A 25,311-nucleotide genomic window follows, 5' to 3' on the forward strand; every position below is an offset into this window, starting at 1 on the left:
GAGAGGGAGGGGAAGAAGGAGGAAGCAAGCGCGGCTGCTTCAGGGGGAGGAAGCCCAGGAGGAGGAGCCGTGCGCGGCAGCGGCGGCGGCTGCAGCCGCCGGGGAAGCCCAGCGCCTGAGCGCGGGAGGCGAGCGGCCGCCCGAGCCGGGGCCGCGGGCCGAGCTGCCGGTGAGTGGAGCCCCGCATGTTGCAGCCGCCAGTTCCAAGAGCGAGGCGGGAGGCGCAGGGGAGATGCGGCGCCAGGGAAGATGAGGCGCCAGGGCGGAGGGCGGGGGCCGGCTGGAGCCCAGCCTCTGGCTGGCCCGGCCTCCCTCCAGCTTCCTCCCGCTGCGTTGAGCGCGCGCGGAGGGCAGGTCCAGGGCCAGCGGGCGGGCGGGCAGGCGGGCTGCGGGGTGGTGCTGCCCCGGAGGGCGGGCGTCAGGGCCAGGGGTGGAGCTGGGGGCTGTAGGTGGATCTGGGCGCGGGAGGCTGGTCCGAGACGGCTCTAAATTGGTTGGAGGGGCCGTTGGCGGCGAAGTTGCTAGCTGAGGGCAGAGACAACCACGCGGTTTGCAGGAGTAAGTGATCCCCCTGTGGCGGGTGTGTGAGAGGAGGACTCTGGCGTCCTTGCCATCCCGTCTCCCTCCCCGCCTGCCCTGCCCCTCTAGCTCTTCTGCTGCTTCCTCGCGCGCCCCCTCGTCTTGCCCCCTTGTTTCCTCCCGTGGCACTGCCTGGTCCCTTTAGTCCCCCTCCCTGACTCTCCTAGCCACCTTGCTTGCTCCTTGCTACTACCACTGGTTCCCCTTTTCTTCCCTAGCTAGTTACCCTTCCCCGCTTCGTGATTCCCGATGCAATTGCCTCTTTGAGACCTTTTTTTTTTTTTTCTCCTCTCCTTCCTTTTAGATTGGCCAACGGCTCCTTTCAACCCTGCCTCGTTGGTGGCCACTGGAGAAGCGTGGGGGGCTCCCCAGGCAGCCGTGGGGACAAGTTAGAGCCAGCTTTTTATCCCGGGCCTCGCGTGTAGTGTCCCCTCCCCTGCTCTAGGTGCCCTGGTATCTGGAGGGGAGTTTGGGGGTGTGCCCTCCTTACATGCCCCACGCCCTGGGCAACCCTCTGGGCTTGTGTTCCATCTCGTTTTTTGCTTCCGGCACTGTGGTGGAGGGGAACCACTTTGCATCATGTCCCGGTATAGCTACCAAAGTCTCCTGGACTGGCTCTATGGGGGCGTGGACCCCAGCTTTGCAGGCAATGGAGGCCCCGAATGTGCTGCCTTCCTCTCTTGGCAGCAGCGGCTGCTGGAAAGTGTGGTGGTCCTGACCCTGGCCCTGTTGGAGATCCTGGTGGCCCTGCGGCACATCCTGAGGCAGACGAAGGAGGACAGTAGGGGTGGCCGTGGCAGCCAGCCAGAGCAGGTGACCCAGCGGCCGGAGGAAGGCAAGGAGAGCCTGAGCAAGAATCTGCTCTTGGTAGCCTTGTGCCTGACCTTCGGGGTGGAGGTGGGCTTTAAGTTCGCCACCAAGACCGTCATCTACCTGCTCAACCCCTGTCACCTGGTCACCATGATGCATGTGAGTCTGTTGACTTTTTCCTGGGCAACCTGAGTGATAGTCATTTGTGTGCTCTGGACAGTTGGCAGTGTAGAGCAACCTCCTCTTCATGGGAAGCGGGACCCTTAAAAATGATTTTTAAATAAGTGGGTTCCTTTGTGCTGATTTCAGAGTCTCAGCCTTTTTTCCACCTTTGCACAAGGCATCAAGCCCACAGTGGAGGTCAGAAGCGCTGTGCTGAACCCCAGGAACGACTGGCACTCAGGCCAGCTCCCTGCCTAGGTGGCCTTCCCACAGCAGGAAGTCCTGCTTCAATCAGATGTCCTTTCTGAATCCCATCCTTGTACACTGGTCCAGCCCCCTTCCCTTCTGCCCTTTGTAACAGTTCATTTCCCAGGCCATTCTTTCCTGGAGATGGTCACATCAGCATCCTTGTCTCCACTGTGGTACTCTGGGGAAATACTTTTCAGGATTCTCATAATGGCTTTTTAATTTGTGAGCTTACACTCTCTGGGTGAGGTCTGCCTTTGCATTCTGAGGTGTTGGAGTGACTCCTACTAAGTGCACCCTGAGACAGGCCTCAAACTGATGTATGAACTTTGGGCTGGTAATCTCTGTCTATGGTGAGAGGGTGTTTATTTGTTTTGCAAGCCTCTCCATCCTTCCACTATCATTCTCTTTCCTGTGATCACGGTCCAGGGGTGCTCGGTGATCTAATGGCTTTACCTCCTCAGCTTCCACCTATTAGCAAAAATAAACCAAATGGGATTGAAAGGGAAAGTCGCCAGCTACATAAAAAATGATCTGGGTGAGGACCAAGAGTGAGACTGTCTGCACTCTGCCTATGAGCAGAGATGTTTGAAGGCTGTAAAGTCATGGGGTAGGGGTTGAGGGGGCAGGAAAAGGGGAAGAACAGCCATCTTTTTGAGATTTAGACTTTTGATCCACTAGCAGTTTTGATACCTATCACTAGTATCTTTATTGCTTTCATATTCATAGAAAGATATTCTCCGGAGACTTGTGACAGCCTTCTGTGGGGCAGAAGGTTGAGGTTATTATCCTTGTTTTACAGGCCTGGCAGGGTTCAGGAATGGGAGGTCACTTGCCTGCAGCCAAAAGATGAATTAGCATCTGTGTTGGAAGGCACATTCACCCTCTTTGGGGCTGCAAGCTGTCAGTGGAGAGGCAAGGTCATCTCATGGGAATGGAGAAGCAGATGAGCATGGTGCTGTCTGTCTACTTGTGGTTCAGATCCTTGTTGACTATGTGATTGATCCCTGGGACTTGTTTAGTTGTCGTTTCCTGGCCTCAGTTTCCTGATCTGGAAAATGCTGTGTATGGCCTCTCACCCACCCGGTTCCTTTCTTGCAGATTTGGCCAGGAGATGTGGATAGCTTTGGAATAAAGAGCTTTTATTAATGGGGTGGATGGCTATAAGCATCGATTAGGGGTGGTGTGGACTGAAATTTTTTAAGAGAGGGCTTCTTGGGAAGGGTTGCTATTCATAGGGAGGCCAAGACTCTCCCACTTAGACCTTCTGTGTAAATTTGAGCCAGTCCTCTTTCTTTTTTTTTTACTCCATGAATGGGTTTTTTGTTAATGAGAGGAAACAATGTATCTCAGGCGCTACTGTGTGTAGCTCTTCCGACAGGAGTGCTTTTTTTGGATGGCAGGTGGTGAGGGTCAGAGGGTGTCTCATCTACAAAGGGGTCTTGAAGCCTCTGGCAAGCAAAGAACTGAATTCAGCCTGTCTGGGCCCCATTGCTGGCATGATGATATCAAGCCTGACAGCACCATGGTTTTCAGAGGGCATGTTTTTAGACATTTTTAGCATACACCAGAGACCTGGTTCTGTATCATTGTGGGCCTTTGAGAGCAGTACCCTTTTTGGGCCTCAGTTTGCTCATCTGGAGAAAGGTTCAGAATTGCCCTCTACTGGCTCTTGACAGTCTGTGGTCTGTACTTATTTTCTCTGTAAGATGTGGATGAGGCAGGAGAAGATAAAGTAGATTAAGGGGATCTTCTATGACTCAAATCCCTATGCACATCCAAAAACTTCTCCAACAGGGTAAAAAGGGAAGCCACTGACTGGAAAAAAAATAACATATCAGATAAGGGACTTATATCCAGAATTTGTGAAATACTTGAGCACCACAACAAGATAAAGGTAAATAATCCAATAGAAAAATGGGCACAGGCTGTGAACAGGCACTTCACCAAAGACGTCATTCAGATGGCTAACAAGCACATGAAGAAATGTTCAAAGATGTGGATGAGGATGCAACAGAAATGCTTCAGGCCTCCTGGTATGGAGGAAGAAAGCTGGGTTCTTCTCAGAGGTGGGCAGGTGGTCGACCCACATTTAGCTCCTTGGATTTCCTCAGTGAAGTAAACCTTACCAGGCAACCCCTGGGACACATGCAGATGATGATGGCAGTGCTGCAGTAAGCTGCATGTTTTAGGGACCATGGATTGATTTCTGTCACTTGGGCTTTTCTAACTGTCTTGTACTTGACTAAGAGTCAATTCTGACTCAACAGGAATGAGGTTTTTGTGCTTAGCTTAAACTCTGGAGCTACAGGCTGAGAGCAAAGAATAACATCTTGCTGAGGAGTTTTTAGGTTCAACTAGGGTTAAATTCCTTTGCCCTTTACCTCAAAGACACTTTTAATATAATTTAAATAGTAACCCCATAAAGAGCCTATCAAGGCATCATCTAGCTTTAGATAAGTCCAATGTTCTCCACCCTCCATTGGCTGTATGAATGTAGTATAAGCTTTTAAAAGTTTGCATTCTTAGCAAGACTATAGTAGCAGGAAGTTAGAGGTAATTTTATGACTTGGTTACAGCAATGAATATTGGTATTATGTATGGTTAATGATACTTTACAGTTATCAACTTCACTGTTTATAAGGCACTTTCACATGCATTATCTTATTTAGTCTTGCGATAGAGTAGCTTGTGTCTGGAGAAAGAGTTGTTAAAATGTTTCTTATGGTTGTGTATAATGAGTACAGAGAAATGCTTTGGCAAGTGAATGAGTTGAATTAGGCTATATTGTGGTAATAAATTCTGTGGGGTTCTGATAAGAAAAGTTAGACATTAGCTGAAGTGAAATGGATATAACTTAGCAGAAAAGTTTCTGATCCCTTTAGTCTGAGAGTCAGTGTACGTTTGTAACTAGGGTGGTATTACTTCAGTGAAACCAATCTGTTCCTCCGTTGCCCTTCATTCAGTCTGCAAAATATTCCCAAGGCCTTTTTCCAGACTAGAAACCCCATGGAGGTTCTAGGGAGCTCTGGTAGCCTTGTGGTAATAAGCTGCACTGCAATCCCAAAAGCTCAGTGTTCGAATACACAGCTGCTCTGTGGGAGAAGGATGAGCCTTCCTTGTGATTTGCTGCCTCTGAAAAGCCACTGGAGGGTCAGCTATGGGTCTGTTCTGACTGACAGTATACAACAAAAGCAAAAGCCCTAAAGGCACAATGGATAAAGCACTCAGCTGCTAACCAAAAGGTTAGTGGGTCAAACCCACCAGATGCCCTGTGGGAGAAAGATACGGCATTCTGTTCCTGTAAAGAGTTGTAGCCCTACCAAGCAGTTCTACTCTGTCCTGTGGGGTTGCTATGAGTCAGAATGAACTAGATGGCAGTGGGGCGGGTGCTCCCAGACTTATCAGCATGACCATGCTGCCTTTGGGTGACTGCCAAGTTTAGTAGCATATGGAAGGACAGTGCTGTGTCCAGGTTCTTTTCTTGATTAATGCTCCTACTGTCTGGTTTCTTTTTGGTCTTGTCCACTTTCTCAAAGGCCCTGGGACTGTGAGACTGTATATATAGGCTTACGTGATTGAAGCAACACCATTTCACATCTAAGCTCCAGCTGGAGAGGTTTGCAGAGTTTCAGAATTAACACACCATTGCTACACTTCTTGCTACATATCACTCAAGCCAAACGCACTGCCATCTAGTTGATTGCAACTCAGTGATTTTTCCATTGGGGTTCTGAGGCTGCAGATCTTAAGGGAAGGAGACTGCCCATTTTGCTCCTGTGAGCTACACCATCGTAGCTCCTTAAATGTCACTTGTTCTTAATACTCATTCTGTTTTCAATGGGCAGACTGAATTTCACTCATAACTGACCCTCCATTGGATTCCCAAGGCTGGACATTACATGGGAAGATATTGCTCATTTTTCTCCTGAGGAGCGATTGATAGCTTCAAACTACCACAGAGGTTCCACCCTCAGGTTGGCAGCACAACTCTCTCTCTGTGACCTAGGCCACCAGAGCTCCTTTTTTTCTGACTAAATATCACTAGTGCTTACCAATTATAAGGAACCTTCATGGCACAGTAGTTAAGTGTTTGGCTGCTAATGGAAAAGTCAGTGGATTGAACCCAACAGCCACTCTACGGAAGGAAGAGGAGGCAATCTGCTTCTGTAAAGAATTGCAGTCTTGGAAACACGTGAGATTTTACTCTTTCCTTGTTGTTGTGTACCATAAAGTCTGAACTGACCCATAGCTAACACTCCAATGGGTTTTCAGAGGCAGTTAATCACACAGGAGGACATTGCCCATCCTCCTCCCACAGAGCAGCTGGTGTCCTCGAACTGTGTGCCTTTGGGATTGCAGCACAGCTTCTTGCCACTAGGCCAACAAACTGTCCTACTGGGTTCCTATTAGTTGGAATCAGCTCGAGCACAGCAAAAGGTTTTTTGTTTGTTTGTTTGTTTTATTTTGTTGTTTGCTTGCTTTACCAAGAAATATTTCTTCATACCTGTGTCAGTGTGAGTGACGGGGTTATATTGTCACTTACCGGTAATAACCCAGCAAATTAGTGGTGGAGAATGCTGTAGGACTAAGCTGCTGCAGTGGGAATTGAGCCTTTAAACAGGAAGCAACTATCATAGCTCTCTAATGCTACAGTCAAATGCTGCAGTCTCTCAGAAAAGGGCTGAAGTGACAATTTCACTGAATGTCTGTGTGAAGACTGGTGGTCTTGTGTTCCAAAGAGTCGATTCTGATTCATAGCTATCCTCTATAACAGAGTGGAACTGCCCCACCGGGTTACCCAGGCTTTAATCTATATGAGTGCTGGATTTTAACCTTTTTGTTAAATTGTGAAATTATGGAGGAGTTTTATAGAAAAAAAACCTGAAATAAAGTCCAATGGAAAAGCAAAAAAAAAAAAAAAAATCTATATGAGTGCAAATGGGCAGGTTTTTTTTTTTCTCCTGCCAGTTGTTAGTGGGTTTGAACTGCTAACCTTTCTTTGGTTTCAACTTATCCCACTGCCACCAAGTAGATTCTTACTCATAATGACCCTTTGTTTGGTTTCTGAAGCTGTAAATCTTAACAGGAGGTGACTGCTCCAAGTGCTTGGTGGATTCAAATCGCTGACCTTTTGCCTTACAGCTCAATATGTACTGCACTATGCCACTAAGACCTCTTGGTCTTACCTTGGTGACCCTTTATTCCCCTTGAGTCTAATGGATGTGATCTTTGTCTTTGGAACTTAACCAAAAGATACTGTTTTGGGTGTCTTGTTAAATTATTCAGTTTTCCTTGATTATGTATGTGCCTATATCATTGTCTCTTGGGTGATTGCTGAAGTGATTCCTTAGCCACTGGTTTTTAGCCAGGAAAACTAAAGCTCTATCCTTTTTTTCCCCCAAGTGGCCATTGCTATTTGCTTTTCTTTCTTTCAACTGTAGTACAAGTCTGATTTCTGACAAATATGGTTTACCTGCTTTTGTCCCACTCTTTGATCTTCTTAGTTCTTCCTTGCTAAAAATGTACATACTTAAAAGTGCACATACTTTAAAAAGCCTTGAGCGTTTTGTGATACCCTGTAGATCTGACTGAATCCCGTTGCTATGTGATGGATTTGTTTTATAGAAAACCTGATGGATTTGAGAACTAGGCTTCTCCGCCCCCCTCCCCTTGACTTCAGATCAGACACACCTCCTCATTCCCCATCTGTTGTCTGGAGCACTGATTACTGTTGCTGCTTGGAATTGATGCTGATCGGTAATGGGTACAATGAGGGATTCAGCCATCTGCTGACAGCTTATATCAGATGGACTGTGTCCTGTGTCATCAATCTAGGGGGACACCAGGGGATGATGTTTATGTGGGCCTCAGCAGTGAGGCATGACATTCCTTTTTAGTTTGTTTTCTTTTCTCCCCCCAAGGAAATTTGCAAAGGATTTTTCTGTCTTTCATTGTTCCAGTCTTCTGGGGGCGTCCATTATAAAGAGAAGTGGTGTGGATTGGTGGATTAAACAACCCACAGGCAATTCTTGGATTTAAAATTATGATGCTAGTTTAGCCTATGGTTTGCTATGAGAATCTGAACAAATTAGTTAACCTTTTCCTATCTCAGTCGCCACGAAATAGTCTACACAGAACAAAACATTTTAATCTTCTGAATAACTATGTGGTCACTTAAATAGAGAAACTTGGCAAAGCTGATCAAAGCTGGCAGATGCCCAAAACGTTTTCCCCTTAAGCTGACAGCCTCAACTCCTTTTAACCTTTCTTGATAGCCACTAGAATCCATTCCTCTAATAATTTCTGTTCCTTTACTCTGGAGCTTTGCCCATTTCTACATTTCCTTCTAATGCACAGCATATAAAACTGAATGTCGTAACTCTTACCAGGGGTCTAGCATGCTCTAAGTAGAGAGGGAACATTTACTTCTCATTCTTTTCACACCATGCACCTGTTAACACAGCCTAGCATTGTGCTTACTTTTAAATTACAGGGTGTTGCTGGCTGGGATTCAGTGGGTCATCTGTAGGCTACCTGGATTCTTGGCCTTAGGCTATAGATGGGCCAGCTTCCTAGTTTTTGTCAGGCTGTTTTGTGTCCCTCCCCTCAGTAATACTCCTGATACTCTCCTCTTCTGTGAAGCCTTTCCAGATGAGCCTGACCTGAGTTCTAGTTATTCAAGTCATTCTAGTAACACCTTTCATCCTCCTTTCCAAACCCTCTGAATACTCCTCCAAATGTTCTGCTCTTTAAAATATATCACTGTCTGTAGGTAACCCAGTAAGTGTCTGGCCAGCTGTTTACACACGTTTGTTCTTTCTTCATCATTAATGTGAACAGTTTTTCTAAGGGAAAGAATAGTCTTCTTTTTTGCTGTCTTCCTTTGTACCACCTCTTCAGAGCTTAGTACAATACAGAATATGCATGTTAATTGTTTAATGTGTGATAGATGGATAGAGCTAGTTGTTTTGGGTTCCCCTCCCCTCTCTTTCCTTTCTTCTTTCCCTTATGGTAGCCTTGTGTCTCTGTTCACTTAAGGTCTCATGGTCCTTGTTCCTGTGTACCTTGAACCCATTAAGAGAATCTTGCTGCCAGAGGAGAGACAAAGTTTCAGTTCCAGTTCACACATCTTTTTTGTTGCATTTCTTTCACAAAGAGCTGGTTGTTAGAACTGTGGCTTGCCCTCTTCCCACAGTATCTGCTTGCTTTCATCCCGATCAGGAAATTATGCAGTTGGATCTTGGTTTTAATTCCTTGGTAGACACATGAACATGAATATTTTTTACTTTAATAATGTAAAAAAAATTATGTTATTAGGCCAGTGACTCACTTTTCATCTCTTTTTTACCTCCTGTATTTGTCAATATATAGACAGTCCTGAAGTTATGGACAACAATGGTTCCTAAGTATATCTTAAAGTTGAATTTATAGGTAAGTTTGAGCAGGTGCATATGGTTCTTATTTAGTCTTATTTTCATGCCAAAAAAAAGGAGTCCTTGATAGTGTAATATGTTAATTGTTGGACTGCTGACTAAGAAGTCAGCAGTTTGGATGCACTAGCTTGCTCTGTGGGGGAAAAAGAAGCAGTTTCCTGTAAAGATTTACAGCCTCTGAAACCCAGGAGGGAGTCACCATGTGTCAGAATCGACTTGACAGACAGCGGTGGGTTTGGCTTTTTTGTTTCAGGCCAAGAGGAGGAGCTCTGATGGCCTTGAAGGTTATGTATTAGGTTGCTAATTGAGAACAGTGAGCAGGTTGAATCTACCAGTCACTCAGTGAGCGAAAGTTGAGGACTTGTTTGTGATGAGTTTGGTTTTAATGCAAGAGGGGAACCCCGGTGGCACAGTGGTCAAGGCACGTAGCTGCTTAACCAAAAGATTGCTAGTTCACACCCACCATAAGAGTAAAAAGATATGACAGTCTGTGTCTAGTCTGTGATGTATAGCTTTGGAAAGGCAGTTAGGGCAACTCTCCTATAGGATTGACTTGATATTTACTTGAAGTTACTTAGTGGGTTTGACTTGTGATGGTGTGGTGTGTATGTGTATGGGGGGAAGGAATAAGGCCTTTTCAGAGATTTGAAAGCCACACATGCAGCAAATGAAGGTGATTGCGATGAGGTGAGTATTTGTTGTATTTCAAAATGAGGACAAATTTACAAAACATTAAAGGGCAAGTCTTAGTTATTCAAGGTAGTTGAGAACCCGAGAACTTACCATGTTTTAAATTCAGAGTACATAGACAATATTTCACTTTAGGTGCTCTATAACTGGCTGAATGGACATGAAAAGTTTAGCAAGGAGTAAGTCTTGAACTGTTTTGGTGAGAGAATCTTTGGAAGCCTACATTCTGAGTGGGTCTAGTAATCTATACTTGTCATGAGATCTCCAGTGATTCTGGTGGTGGTGAGTCTGAGACCACACTTTGAGAAACATTATTTAGTGCTTAAGGTATTAGGGGAGAAGTTGTTTCAAATGTTTCCATTCTGGCTAGCTTGAATCTGGGTGGCCCGTGGGCAGGGCATTTAGTCTTCTGGCGGCATTTCCGTGATTATGTAGGTGTTAAATTATGTCACTCAAATTAGAGGTTGAGAGTCTCAAGTTATTGAGGGGTGATTGTAAGGTAGCTGTAGGGATCCAGTGTCTTGTTTGGTGTCTATAAAGCAGTGGAGTGTTTTTAGTTCTGCTACCTTTGTCACCTTCTAGTCCTCCCATCTGATTGCTAAAATCTGCAGACTAACACAGGAAATGTTGACACATGGTTGTTGTGTGGTGACTCTGTTGACAGGACTCTGGTTTTAAATTCTTATAAGAGTTGAGTTCATTTTTACATTCATTCAACACACGCTTGTTGAGTACATATTGTGGGCCAAATATTGTGACAGGCACTGGAGATTCAAAGATGAATGGGGAACCGTCCTTTCCTTCATGTTGCTAATAATTTTAAGGAAGAGACAGAAAAGAAAAAGATCAATTAAATTACAACATGGCATGTACAGTAACAAATCTGAACAGTCCTTTTGCAGTGCGGAGGACAGAGGTTAGATAGGTAGGTTCTGGAGAAGATCTTGGATCTCCCAGAGAACACCCAGGTCCGTCTTGGAGAGGGTGAAACCAAGCTGCCCCTTGGAGGCAAGAATTTTAAAGCTCCTTCTTCCCTGCTTCCAGATCCTTTCATCTGACCCATTTCATCCAAGCACACCATTTTCCCAGAGTACTCCAAGCTCCCAGACAGTCCCTTTCCAACAGTTCAAATGGCTCATTCCTCTAGAAGACATATTGCTCACTAGGGAATTAAAGGGGAGCTTTGGTGGCATCATCTGTAGGGATTTGTGCTGCTAACCTATAGTCCGTACTTCCATGGCAGTTTTGGATCCACCAGCAGCTCTATATGAGAAAGATAAACAGTCTCCTCTCTGTTTATTTACTGTCTCCTCTCTGTTACTTACAGCCTCATAAAACCAATGGAATGTCAGCTATGAGTCGGTTCCAACTCAATGGCATTGAGAGTAGGGAATTAGAAAGCAGTTTTATTTAAGAGGTTCATACTGAAGTGAGGATAACTCCCAAACTGACTCAATTGGGTATAGGGGAGAAGGTGAGCTTTTAAAAGGGTCTTGTACTTACACTTGAGCTGGTAGACTGTATCTAATACTTTTCCCCCCCTCTATTCATGTCCCATTTTTTTAAAAAAAGCCAGTTATTTTTTTACTCAACCATTCACACACATTTTGTTCTGTAACACTAATTTCAGTACTCACATTGTAGTAATACTCCCACTTCTTCCCTGTAATTCTATACCTCTCTGTGTCTTCACTTTTTTGAATTTTTTTTTAAATTTTATATTGGCTTGCTTGTTTTTGGTGAAACATTCTTCTAGGCCCTATAACCCTGGTATATCCACTTGCTGTACAGAGGTAGCTCGTGGTTGCTGTGAAGCTGAACACTGAGACACTGGTGTGTCAAATATGTTAATGGTTACCCATGGTGGACTGTTTGGTGGAGCTTCCCGATTAAAACAAGCTTGGAAGCAGGAATGGCATCCACTTCCATAATAGCTTGCCTCCAGAAACCCTATGAACCTGGAGAAAGGATGAAAGTCACACAGGTGTTGAGGACTTTTGTTCATAGGGTCCATATGAGTTGCCTATGACTTGAAGGCACTTTACAACATAACAACAACAGTTGCTTTGCTTACAAAGTTTGTATTCCTTGAGTTCCACACTGTTCTTCATTTACATTGTGTTTTATACAATCATTCCCATACATTATGTTTTATAGAATTAGTCACCATTGTACTTTGTCCATCATTACAGGTTGGTGGGTGGAAGGAGGGGGTGAAAGAAATGGGAAGGTTCCAGTGTGGACCTGAAAAAACAGGGTAAATGTATCTAATACTTTTGAGCAGATAACCTTTCCCATATTCTTGCCCAGTTGTTGGCCTCTGCCCCAAGAACAGGAGAACTGGAGTTATCAGTATTTCAGCACCCTATTTGTTGACCCCCAAGGTACTGTTAATATGAGTCCCTTTCAAGGTAGTTGGATGTAAAAATTCATCTGAAGACATGGGAGTACTCTTCTGGCTACCAGTCCTTTCTGTTGGCGCGGCTCTTTCCCAGAGAAACAGCTGCTTAGTGAAGCTGCACATCTGTCAGTACATCAATCAAGGAACTTGGGCCTGTTGCCAGCCAGAGTTTGTGAAGGGGAAGGTTTGGGGGGATTTCTCAGTTGATTTTGGTTCCTTTACAGTAGCTACTGGAGGAAAGACTGGTGGGCTAGAGGGTGGGATAAGCGTGAACCTAGACTGGGTGGTTTTTGAGGGACAGGAATGGAAGGCACAGGCCAGGAAGTTTGACAGAAACAGTCTAAACTATACAGATGTTTGGGTGGGTAGAAAGAGGGGAGTAAGGTCATCTGAAGGGGAAAGGAAGCAGTCTGTATTGCACCCTGATGCCTTCAGTCTCCATATCTTCAACACACACCAGTAGTGGCATTAAAGTTGGGGTATATTTTGCTCAGGAGTTGTATTGCTCTTGCCAGCCAGCCAGCTGTGTTTGCAGAAAGACTCTGACTGACTCTTCTCTCACTGTTGCAAGCTAAAAGACATTTCCTTCAGGTGCTATTTAAATAAAGCAGGATATACACTAAAACCCTTAACTATGGCTTTCGGATACCCTCCCACGAAAAAAGCAAAACAAAAACCCAGACCATGCCAAACAGCGAACAAAAAAGCATACAAAGAAGGACACCCAAACCCACTGTCATCAAATCAGTTCTAACTAGTAGCAGTTCTCTAGGACAGAGTAGAATGACCATGTAGGGGTTTTCCAGGTAAACACTTACTGGATGATTTGGGCAGAGCGTTAGCCCAAGTGTCTGAAGGTCAGGTACTTGCTTCAGAAATCAGGTTGAGCAAAAATGGGGGTTAGGAAAAATTCTAGAAAGTCTTGATTTTTTTCCTCGGTTACTAGATCTCAGCTGCTGGCATGTACATGGAAAGGCTAGACGGGTTTTCTTGTTAATATTCACTTGCCAGGTTATCACTGGGACTCCATAGGTTTATATTGGGCACAGCAGGAATCCCAGGTAAAGGTAGGATTTCTACGTTAGGAATGCTTGCTTTTCCTAATTAAATCCCAGCTTAATGGATAGAGCTTTTGGATCATGTTTCCTGGCTTTGTATTTGTGCTTTGTGACCATGTGACCTTGGTAATGTGACTGAGTTGCTTGGCTCCTCAGCTTCCCTCATCTGTAAAATGAATACAATAATAGTGTATATCTAATACAATTGCTGTAATAGTGAAATGAAATTATTCTAGGCTAGCATTCATCGGAAGCTTTGGCTCATTTTGCACACATGTTAACGGATTTTACTAATAGTAATGTTGTTTCATCTGGAGCTCTGGTGGCTCAGTGGTAAGTAATTGCATTGCCAACACAAAGGTACATGGTTCAAATCCACCAGCTGCTCCAAGGGAGAAAGATGGCAGTCTCCTTGCATGCAATTTACTGCCTCTGAAAACCTGCCTGAGGGTCAGTTATGAACCTGAGGGTTCCACCTCACTGGCACATAAAAACAACACAACAGTGTGGTTGCTAGTTGCCATTTCTGACTCATGATGATCCCATGAATTATAGAATAGCATTGGTCTACTTGGTTTTCAAGACTATGACTGTTCAGAAGCAGATTACCGGTTTTATGTTTTGTGTTACTGCTGGGAGAGGCTAATCCTCCCATGAGATTTACTGTCTCTGAAAATCCGCTGGAGGGTCAGCTATGAGTTGGTTCTCACTCGACAGCACACAACAGCAACAGCCACCTTTAGGTTAGCTATTGAATGTGAACCATTTATTTGGGCCAACCAAAGGCCTCAGTAGTAATGTTACAACTATATGTTTCAAGGCAGCAGTGGCTTACTGGCTAAGAGTTACAGGTTCTAGAGGGATAACAAGCCTAGGTTCAAATCCTGCTACCAGCTGTGTGCCAATTGGCAAGGTAGTTAACCTTTGTGAGCCTAAATTACCATACTTGTAAAGTGGGATAATAATCATATATACCCTGTAGGATTTTGTGAGAACGGGATGAGGAAAATGAGAAAATACTAGCAAACCATTTACTGTAAATATTGTAAATAGTGAATATTCAATACTACACATGGTAAATATTCAATAAACTTGAGCTGTGATGATGATGGCTATCATTAGCATTTTCATTTTGGCTGCTGGTGTGACCTTGGATATCTGGCTTTGGGATAAAATGAGAAGAAGGATTTTATATAGGAAGGCTGCTTTAAGAATGTAAACTGAGCAAGAGTTCCATGGCATCTTTTACTCATGTAAAATATTAAAATATTAGTTCTATGACATTATCATCAGCTGTAGGTAAGTTGACCCTTGAATCATGATAATCCCAGGCATACTGAAACAAAATCCTATAACAGTCTTGATCAACAGTGGACTGGACGGTTGTGATCCATGGAGGTTTTCATGGATTGATTTATTTTTAAAAAGTTGATTGCCAGGCCTTTCTTTCTAGTTTGTCTTGGACTGGAAATTTCACTGAAATTTGTTCAACATCATGCCAACTTAATAGATGAATGGTAGCTGCACATGTGATGCATTGACCAGGAATTAAACCTATGTCTCCCATGTGGAACGAGAGAATTCCACCATTGCACTGCCAGTGTTCCATCTCATGAAGTAGCACATGTGCAGTAATCTCTGAGGGACAGTGTTGCCTAGATGTTTGAAGCCTGTGAAAGCAGTGGACGGGAATAAGAGTGATGAAGTGTGCTTTCTATGAAGATGGCGCTGAAAGCGAAGAATGAAGCCCCTACCCCTCCCAAAACTGAAGGCAAAGCAGAGGCGTTTAAGGGCAAGAAGGCTGTCCTGAAGGGCATCCACAGCCAAAAAAAAAAAAAAAAAGATCATGTCACCCACCTTCCAGTGCCCTAAGACGCTGAGACTCCAAAGCAGCCCAAATACCCCCGGAAGAGCACCCCCAGTAGAAACAAGCTTGACCACTATGCCATCATCCAGTTTACCCTGACCACTGAGTCAGCCATGAAGAAGTTAGAAGATAACAACACCCTTGTGTTCATTGTGGATGTCAAGGCCAATAAGCACCAAATTAAACAAGCTGTAAAGAAGCTCTATGACACTGATGCGGCTAAGGTCAACACTTTGATTAGGCCTGATGGAGAAAAGAAGGCCCATGTTCGACTTGGTCCTGACTATGATGCTTTGGATGTTGCCAACGGGCTAATTCTAAATACAACACACACACACACACACACACACACACAGAGAGAGAGAGAATGATGAAGTCTGACTTACACTAACTACACAAGGGGAAAGGATGCCCACTCACAAAGTTAATGACACAAAGCCAGCTCTTCTGAAGTCAGGACATAGGACCACACAGCTCTACTTATGTAAATTCTTTTGTCAGCCATCTTGCTCTCACTGTTTTACTACTGAGTCTGCTAATCTGTTGCAGTGACCACACAGAATTCACGAACTATACTCAAGATTGTGAGTTTTATTAGGGAAGATAACAGGCTGAAATTAAGGTAGGAAACAGGATGGATATCTTTGGTCAGGACAGCTTCTCAGGTGTGGTCCCAGGCCCTCTGACCTTCACCCTCAAAGCTCTGGGTAAATACAGCACATTTAGTTCTGCCAGTAAATTGCACCAATAAATTTAGGCAAAGGCCCTCTGGCTCTGTGTGGAGGCAATTCTATTTCAGCTCTCTGCTCCTGCTACTACAGTGTCTCAATCTCAGTTTGTCTCCATCTCACTCAGGAATTTTGGGCCCCAGAAGATGCATTGTACTCACTTCTTTCTTGATGGTAGCCACATTCATGTTTTCTACCAGGAACACCACTCAATTTAAGCCTGGTGCAATGGCAAAACTGACCAATCCCCTCATTATTAATCTAGCTACACACCCTGCTCACATGTTCCCACCTCAAAGGTGCTGTTTACTTTTTCATAAAATTCTCGTAATCCTAACTGAGCCACATAATGAAAGTCAAAACCAAAGGTTAGGAAAGCTATTCTGAACAATCAAATCTACCGTACCACAAAGCCTAACAGTGTTTTGTGAGTAATCTAAGGGTTACCGCCTTCAAACACCTCATTTTTCCTGAGGAATTTGGAGGATGGTACTCATTAGTGGGATGTTTGGTTTAAAAAAAAACAACAATTCTTGGTTTGATTAATTGATATTGCTTATCAATGGGCTGGAACCAGATCTTGAGACAGGCAGCCTAGGAAACCTGTGAGTATACAGACGAAGTATGGAAACATGGTTAATATGTTGCCGCACACTTTTAAATTGACAATGGTGCTTAGAAACACATCTTTTTTTATGTATTACCGTCATTTGCGGCAATGTGTTAAGGGGAGAGGATGGACAGAGATTGGAAATTGGATTTGGGTTTATTTTTGTCAATATCTTTTTAAAATTTTATATTGGCTTACATACAGAATTTGAATATATTGTTTTTCATTCATGTACATTGTATTTCACACTTTCCTTCATTCAAATTGTTTTTCATACGATCATTCCCATACACTGTGTTTTATAAAATTAGTCACCATTGATGCCCATTGTCACCCCACTTTTCAGGTCCCCACTAAATCTATCTTAATTCCTTCAACCCCTCCCTTCCCCCACCAAACTCCGTGACCCTGTGATTTCCCCCTTCTCCACCTTCAACTTCCCTGTCCCCTTACCCTTTTGGACTTTTATTGACATCTTGCTAGTTATCCTATTTTTGCAATGATGGTCTTATGCAGTATTTGTCCTTATGAGATGTAGTTAGTTCACTCAGCATAATGCTCTCTAGCCTCTCCCATGTTATTTAGTACTTTATGAAATCATTGCTTCTTAGTGCTCCATAGTATTCCACTGGGTGAATGTACCACAATTTCTCAATCCATTTGTTTGTTGATGGACATTTGGGTAGTTTCCACGTTTTTGCTATTGTGAATAATGTGTACAACTTTTTCAAGGGCTGTGTGTTACCAGAGTTAGGTAAGTACAGAATGAGAAAGGGCTGTTCCCGCAGCTCCTGGGAGAAAGGCAGGTTTGCAGTGGTCCAGTATCATGGTGTTGTTGCATACAGTAGAGTCAGAACTAGCTTGTAGCTGAACCTCTGGCAGGCTTTCAGAGGAAGTAAATTGTATGGGAGGATATTGCTTATCTTTCTCCCACTGAGCTGCTAGTGGGTTCGAACTGTGTGTCTTTTGGTTGGCAGTGCAACTCCTTACCACTAAGCCACTAGAACTGAGCTGCTTAAAAGAGTCAAGTTTATTGTGCCTTACCTTATATATCAGTAAATGGACAATAAAAACACCCAGATTTTTTATTCTCTTTTTGAGACTAGCCCACTCTTTTTCAGCATAGAGTTTGCTCTGGGGCCTAGAAGCCAGGCAACTGTTAAATGCAGCCTTCACAGTTCTAGGCCTTGGTCTTGTGACTTTATAGCCTTGGTCTGGTGTGAGGGAGGGGGGGTATCCAACCCTCCCAAAGTCATTAGAAAGCCTCTGGGCATATTCCCAAGCATTCTGGGTAAACAGGCAGTTCCTTAGTGTTGGAGTTGAGAGAATTGAGAAGGCTAAGGTCATGCTTTCTGTTCTAATCCTGGTTCCCCTGGAGGAGCTAGTTTAGAGGGCATTGCTAAAGCAAACAGCCACCCAACAAAACAGAAATATTTAGAAAATAGGTGTGAAGTTCAGTTGATCTAAGACCTGGGAAACATTATATCATTATATACTTGTTCCTTGTTGGTTTGCATTTTAAGTGCCATACACTTGAATGTGTGTGTGCTGGTTGCTGCACTTTATTCCCTCCACCCTGCAGGAATGTTTCTGAGGGTCATGTGCACAAGTGCCTCATTATCTTCAGTGCTTTCACAGTTGGCCCCTCCAGCTGCTTCTGCTTCTTGGCGGTGGCTGCTTCACGTGGGCCTTTCTCCCTATTTTCCAGACTCAGTCCCTGAGGACTCCCTGAGGGAAGGGGCTGGTTTCCAAACCTTTGGATTTCCATTCTTTTTAACAGTTCAGTTCTCTTCAGAATATTCCTGCAAATGACATAAAGCCAAGGTCATGCTTTCTTGTTTGCTTATGGGGTGAGTGTTGGCCCAGTGAGCCCAGAGTACTACTCGGCCCCTAGTCCTGTGACTGTCGATCCTGGGCAAGGCTTTTAGAGGGTATTATCATGGGCATAGGAGTTCAGGGGTGGTCTGTAGGTCAAGACTGCATTAGGTTTGTGGAGAAGAATGTGAAATATGCTGCTTCAAAGAGTCTCCTGACTGTCTGGGTGGTGTCTGACCATACCTCCCAGTCAGTGCTCTGTTTGCTCAGATGTACACACGTGGAAGCCAGCCTCGGATCATCTTCCCAAATTTCTTACTCCCTGCTTTGGAGCTGTCCTGAAAAACAAGTTAGAAAGTACATTGTGACCTGCACCTGTTGTTGGGTTTTGGGTGGTGTGTGTGTGTGTGGTGTTTTGTTTTTTTACAAAATCTCCCTTCTTCACGGTCAGTTTTCAGTGAAGTGTGATTAATCCTGGTTCCTCTCACTTAGATTTTTTACTTACCATCTTCCCTTGGGACTGGGTTCTCACTTTGCAGTCTTAACTGTCCATGGACATTAAGGATAACTAGAGTCTCTGCTCAGTCAGGGTCACCTTCAGGCCTTTTAGGTACAGGACCAAGTGGGTAACAGCTTTAGGAGGAAGATTTCACTACCATTTTAGGGTTCCTCAGTACACGCTCTTAAACTCAGAATAATAGTCATAACAACATTTGTAACATTTTTGCATGCTTCCGTATACACCATCTACCTTGCTTTTCACAAAGGTTAGTGTTGTTTAGCTAATACTCCCCCTCTCCATGGTTCTGGCTGAATTATCTTTTGGTTGACTGAAGAGACAAGATGTTCTAGCACTGCTTTCTCTAGTTATTGAAATGGTAGAATGATGCCAAGTTGGAGCCAAAAGAAACATCTTTGATCATAATCTGAGACCCAGAGAGGTAAAAAATGACTTGCCCGAAGACACACAGCTAAATGGAAATAGAACTTGATTTTCTGACTATCAGGAAAGGAGCTGGAGTTTTGTTCTTACACAGTATTAGAGAAACATAAATCATGTGCATTTTGAGGATGATTGGACAATCAAGGCTTCTGTTGAAGCCTTGAAAGTGAGGATCCTGTGGATGAGGACCCTCCCTTTCCCCCGCTGATAGAAAAACTGCTAAATTGGCGGGGGGGTTGTCCTTGTTGCTTCTCTTTTATTTTGGTTTTGGTTTTTTATTAATATTTTTAACTTTCATGTATATTGTGTTTCATGCATGTACCTTGTGTTTTGTATAATCTTTCATTTATATTGCATTTCATTCATAGGTATAGTGTGGGATTTGTTTTTCATACTTAAAATCATTTTACTAATAACTCTATTTGGGAAAGCATATAAGCCAGCTACTTCATGCCTTATGCTTTAATATTCCCATTTTTGATAGCCTAATAACAACAAACAAACAACAATAACATTTCTGATTTGCCCATCTCTGTCAAACCAGACCTGGTTTACTCTTTTTCAGAGAAGCCTGGAGCCACCACCATTGTTTGCTGCTTGCCCTACACAGGACAGTGTGTTCTCATTGAGCCTACATCTAAAGTCATTATGATTTGCCTTGAGACAGTGGTTATAGGTAGTTACTTACTTAAGACAATGCTTGAGTGTATAATTTGCTGATATTATCCTTCTCATCTATGATCTTTCTAATCCCCAAAAACCAGAGGTCAAATTTAGAAAGATATTGACAAAATGAATGAATAATGGAAAAACCCCCAAATTTACTTATATCAGAACTTATGAGAGAGTGGTTGTCAGAATTATTTTAAGTAATTGTTATTTATGATCTGTAATTATAATAGACATGATACACTAATAATTAGAATATATACTGTATTATAATGTACGAAATGATTATAAGTAGTTGTACGAATGCATTTTATTGACAAGGCAAAGGGATTTGACTGGATCATAGCTAACTATCGCTAACATTGAGAAGGATGGAAATTCCAGAGCATTTATATGAAATTGATACCCAGACCAAGAGGCTATTGTGCAAACATAACAAGTGACCATTGCATGATTTAAAATCAAGAGAGGTATGTATCAAAATCCTTTCTCCATATTTATTCAGTCTGTTTGCTGAGCAATAATTAAAGAAGTTGGATTTTATGAAGAAGAATGTGGCATCAGGATTGGAGGAAGAATCACCAACAGCCTGTGTTATAAAGATGATACAGCCTTGCTTGCCAAAGTTCAGGAAGACTTTGAGCATTTGCTGCAGACGGTCAAGGACTGCATCCTTCAATATGAGTTACATCTCAATATCAAGAAAACAGAGATCCTCACCGCTGGGCCACTAGGCAGCATCATGATAGATGGAGCAAAGATTGAATCAACAATTTAATCTTACCTGGATCCATAGTCAACAATCTTGGTTCCAGAAGTCAGGAGACTGGGAGACATATTACACTGGGAGAGTGGGCTGCTAGGGACCTCTTGAAAGTCCTGAGGGGCAATGATGTTAATTTAAAGGCTAAGGTGTACCTGCTTTCAAGGAGTGGTCTTTCCAGTCACCTGCTGTGTAGATGAGATCTGAACAGTGAATTAGGATGACAGAAGAATCTATGCCTTTCAGTTGTGGTGTTGTAGAAGAGAGATGAATATCCCAAGGACTGCCAAAAGAAATAGATATGTTTTGGAGAATGTGTAACTGGAGTGCTCTTTAGAAGTAAGGACGGCAAAGCTTTTTCTCACATATTTTGAGCATATTGTTAGTAAAGTCTATTCCTTGGAGAGCTACATCAAGCTTGGGAAAGGATCAGTGAAAGAGAGGAAAACTCTCAATGAGATGGATTGATGCAGTGACTTTAGCAATGGGCCCAAGTGTGTCAGAGATGATGAGGATGGCACAGGACAGGGTTCAGATCTGTTGCTCATAGGCTCGCCATGAGTTGTACTTGATTTGATGGTACCTAACAACAACAACACTAACAGTTGTCAGAATGCAACTCCATGTTACATGGAGGCTGCATTGTATTTACAGTGGCATCCACTCAGCTGTGGACGTAATGGACATCATGTTTCCTTTCTCTAAATAGGGGCTTATATCTGTTCTCAGTGAATGGATATGAGAGACTCCAGGGCAAGGAACTGATAGCAGAACCTAGGACCCTGCTCTAGCAGAGGTGATGTAGATCAAAGGGGAAAAAAAAAATCTAAACCTTTAGCCCAATAGAAGTCCATTCATCTTGGTAAATAACACAAATTAATAGAACACTGAATTGATGTTAGCCAAACTGGGATTCTGGTTGTAGGTTTCACCATTACCCAGTTGATAAAATGAAATCTTTTTGACTGGTAATGTGGCCTCTCTGTGCCTCAATTTCCCCCTGCCATATAGTGTGGTATTTTATTAAAAGTGAAGAGTGTGGAGTGTCTAGGTTAAAAATCTCGGTTCAGTTGCTTTCCAGCTGTGTGGCTTTGGTAAAGTTAAAGAAAATCTCTGTGTCTGTTTCCTCATCTGTAGTGTTATTAGTTACCATGTAGTTGATTTCAACTCCTGCAGACTTGGATGCTTTTCAGAAGAAATCTGTTTTCATAGGATTTTCTTAGGTGCAATCTTGGAAGCAAAATGCCAGGTTTTTTTTTCTTCTGCAGTACTACTGGATGGGTTAAAGCCACCAACCTTAAACAGTAATACACAAACCTAGGAACCTTCCTCATGTGTAACATCTGGATGATAATAATCTCTATAGCATACATTTAGGACAGTGTCTGGTGCATAGAAAACACGTAGTAAACATGAGTTATGCCTCTTATTTTCATCTGTAAAATGGAGGTGAACATTGCACTTCCTACCTCAAACAGTAAATAGGAAAATCAAGTGAAATAAGGTACGTGAACATGCCTTATAAATGAAAAAGTGTGATCTAAATGCGTAGTTGTTGTTATTGTTAGGTGCTGTCTAGTCTATTTGGATTTACAGCAACCTTATGAAGAACAGATTGAAAACTCCCCCAATCCTGTGCTTTTCTCACTGTCTCTGCTGTGTTTTAGCCCATTGTTGGATGTAGTCGCAGCATTAATCCATCTTGAGGGTCTTCCATTCCTTTGCTGACTCTCTGCCTTTTCCAGCATGTCTTTTTCCAAGAATTGGACCTTCCTGACAGCATGCCCAAAGTATTGTGAGACAAAGTTTCACTATCCTTGCCTCTATGGAGCACCCTGGTTGCATTTTCTCCAAGATAGGTTTGTTTATTCTTTTGGGAGTCCATAGGATATTCAGTCTCCATCATCACATTTTAAAGGCATCAATTATTCTTCAGTGTTCTTTATTCATTGTCCAACATCTGCATGCTTACAGAGCAATTTAAAATACCATGGCATGTGTCAGGTGGCCCTTAGTCTTTTTCTAATTTATCTTTTAAACAGAAATGTTTAATATTTTCCATTGTTGCACATTGACGTCCCCCCTTCCCCCCCTCCAGCCCTCCCCACAGTGCACCCCTTGTTCCAGGTTGTTTTCATACATATACTACCTAATCATACATTCCTTTAAGACAGTTCTTCTCCACATCTGATCTAATGCGGTGTTCGTTATCTATTCACTCTTTTCCCTTCTCTCCCCACCCCACCCCGTATCTGTCCTATTTTATAACAGCAGTTTATGCAGTATTATTTGTCCTTTTGTGACTAAGATATTTTACTCAGCCTAATGTCCTCGAGGCTTCCCATATTGTGTAAAGTTCATTGTTTTTCAGTGCTACATAGTATTCCATTGTATGAATGTACCATGGTTTTGCTATCCATTATGTTTGTTGATGGGCACTTGGATTGCTTGCATCTCTTTACTATTGTGAATAATGCAGCAATAAACATGGGTGTGCATACATCTGTTTGAGTCGTGGCTCTGGGGTTGTTTTGTTTTGTTTTTTTTAAGGGTTTATTTCCAGCCGTGGAATTTCTGGATCAAATTGAATTTCTATTAACAACTTTTTGAGAAAGCAAACCATCAGTCTTTAAAATGGCATCCTTGCACTTTAGTACTTTGGAGAACTCCTTGACAACAGATTTTCCCTAATACAGTAAGTCTTGATTTCCTGACTGCTGCTACTATGGATTTTGCTTGTGAATCCAAGTAAAGTTGTTGAAAACGTCAATCTTCTTCTCCATCTCTTATTGCCTCTGAAAACCTGCTGGAGGGTGAGCTGTGAGTCAGTTTCGACTCCACAGCACACAACAACAGCATTATGATGTCGGGAACTCTGGTGTCCTAATGGGTAAGGAGTTGTGCTGCCAACCCAAAGGCATGCAGTTTGAATCTGCTATGAGGTAGAAAGATGGACAGTTTCCTCCTGTATAATTTACAGCCTCTGAAAATCCGCTGAAGAGTCAGTTACGAATCAGTTCTAACTTGATGGTAGAAAACAACAGTATCATAATGCTACCTATTGGAGGATTTTTATTTTCTTGATGTTGAGTTTATACAGAAAGATGAATTTTTTGTTGTTGTTGTTAAGTGCTTTAAATATTTCTCACTTTCTGCAAGCAAGTTTATGTCACTCTGCATAATGTAGATGTGCCTGGTGGGGTGAAGCCATTAGCCTTTAGGTTAGCAATCTTATTTACAAGGTATGCTCATACACCTTATTTCACTTGATGTTTGTATTTACTGCTTGAGGTAGGAAGAGCAAATGCCAGCCTCATTTTACAGATGAAAATGGCAGTCATAACCCACACTTACTAAGTGTTTGCTATGCATCAGACACTGTTCTTAATACAGAATAGAGATACTATTATTATCCCCATTTTACAGATGAGGAAGGTCCTTAGGTGGTGCAGATGATTTGTCCATGAGTCTTCCTCCAGTCTGATGCCACATTCTTAGGAAGAGGAGCCTTCAAAGGCTCCTTGTTTGAGCAGCTATTCCTAGCTAGCTCTTTTGTAAGTAATCTGGAAGCTAGGAGGAATGGTATGTTTATATGTCATTATTTACCATCAAATTGATTCCAACTTTGATTACTCTTTGTGTGCAGAGTGGAACTATGTGTGCCTTTTTTGGAAGTAGATTGACCGGCTTTCCTTCTGATCAGCCATTGGGTGGGTTTGAACACCAGGCTTAAACAGTTTTATTCTGAAACCATTTTATTCTGAAATAGTTTTATTATCCAAGGATATCCGCACTTCCCTATTCTAACTTCTGGTAGCCTCAAGCAGTTTTTGGCTTGCAGCTGTTTGCTAACTCCACAGTCACATGGTCTTCTTCCATCCTTTTGTCTGTATCTGTTACTTCTTTTTCACATGGATGTCACTGAGATGGGATAAGAATCCATCCAAATCTAGTATGATGTCAGTTTATGAGGAGCTAGGATGCATACCATATATTCAAGACAGGTACGGAGTGAGAACTTCAACATTATCTCTTTTAGGGAACACAGTACATATGACCAAGTAAATCAGTTGGAGGATTTGGAACACAAAGCTAGATTGTGACGGTATGCTACCTTCACTGTGCCCATCTTCTTAATGATACACCCAGATTAAATCCTTAATACATGTTCATTTCCCTTTCTCCTGTCTCTGAATCTTTTATTTCTTCCAGTTGTCCTTTTTCTTTTTTTTTTTTTTTGGTGCTAGTTTATTTGGTTTGTTGGGTTTTTTTTGTTGTTGTTGTTGTCCTCCTTCTCCTCCTCCTCATATCTGCTTTATTACAGAAGCTTCTGGACTTGTCTTCCCTCCACTAGGTGTCTTCTTGATCCATTCACCCTTTACACTACTGCCAGGATGATACAGGAAAAGACTGATTTGGTCATATTGTTCCATCCTCCTCCAAAATCTGCAAGTAGATGTTGCTTCTAATGAGCATGGCAGACCTCTAGAATGAAGACCCCTCTTGGTGTCTTGGCGTACCCTGCTTTCCCAAT

The 25,311-nt window shown here is 42.9% G+C and overlaps 1 protein-coding gene across 1 annotated transcript in view; it reads left to right on the forward strand.

The window, feature by feature from the left end:
* Positions 1-1,158: 1,158 nt before the first annotated feature.
* TMEM164 (transmembrane protein 164) overlaps positions 1,159-25,311 on the forward strand; it is a 276,287-nt gene continuing 252,134 nt past the window's right edge. The window contains exon 1 of the mRNA XM_006889915.1: positions 1,159-1,548. Within this exon, the coding sequence (XP_006889977.1) occupies positions 1,159-1,548 (390 nt within the window). The remainder of the gene's footprint in view (positions 1,549-25,311) is intronic.

The sequence above is a fragment of the Elephantulus edwardii genome, unplaced genomic scaffold (assembly GCF_000299155.1).
Source record: "Elephantulus edwardii isolate Elephantulus edwardi_28Jun2011 unplaced genomic scaffold, EleEdw1.0 scaffold00083, whole genome shotgun sequence".
Lineage (NCBI taxonomy): Eukaryota > Metazoa > Chordata > Mammalia > Macroscelidea > Macroscelididae > Elephantulus > Elephantulus edwardii.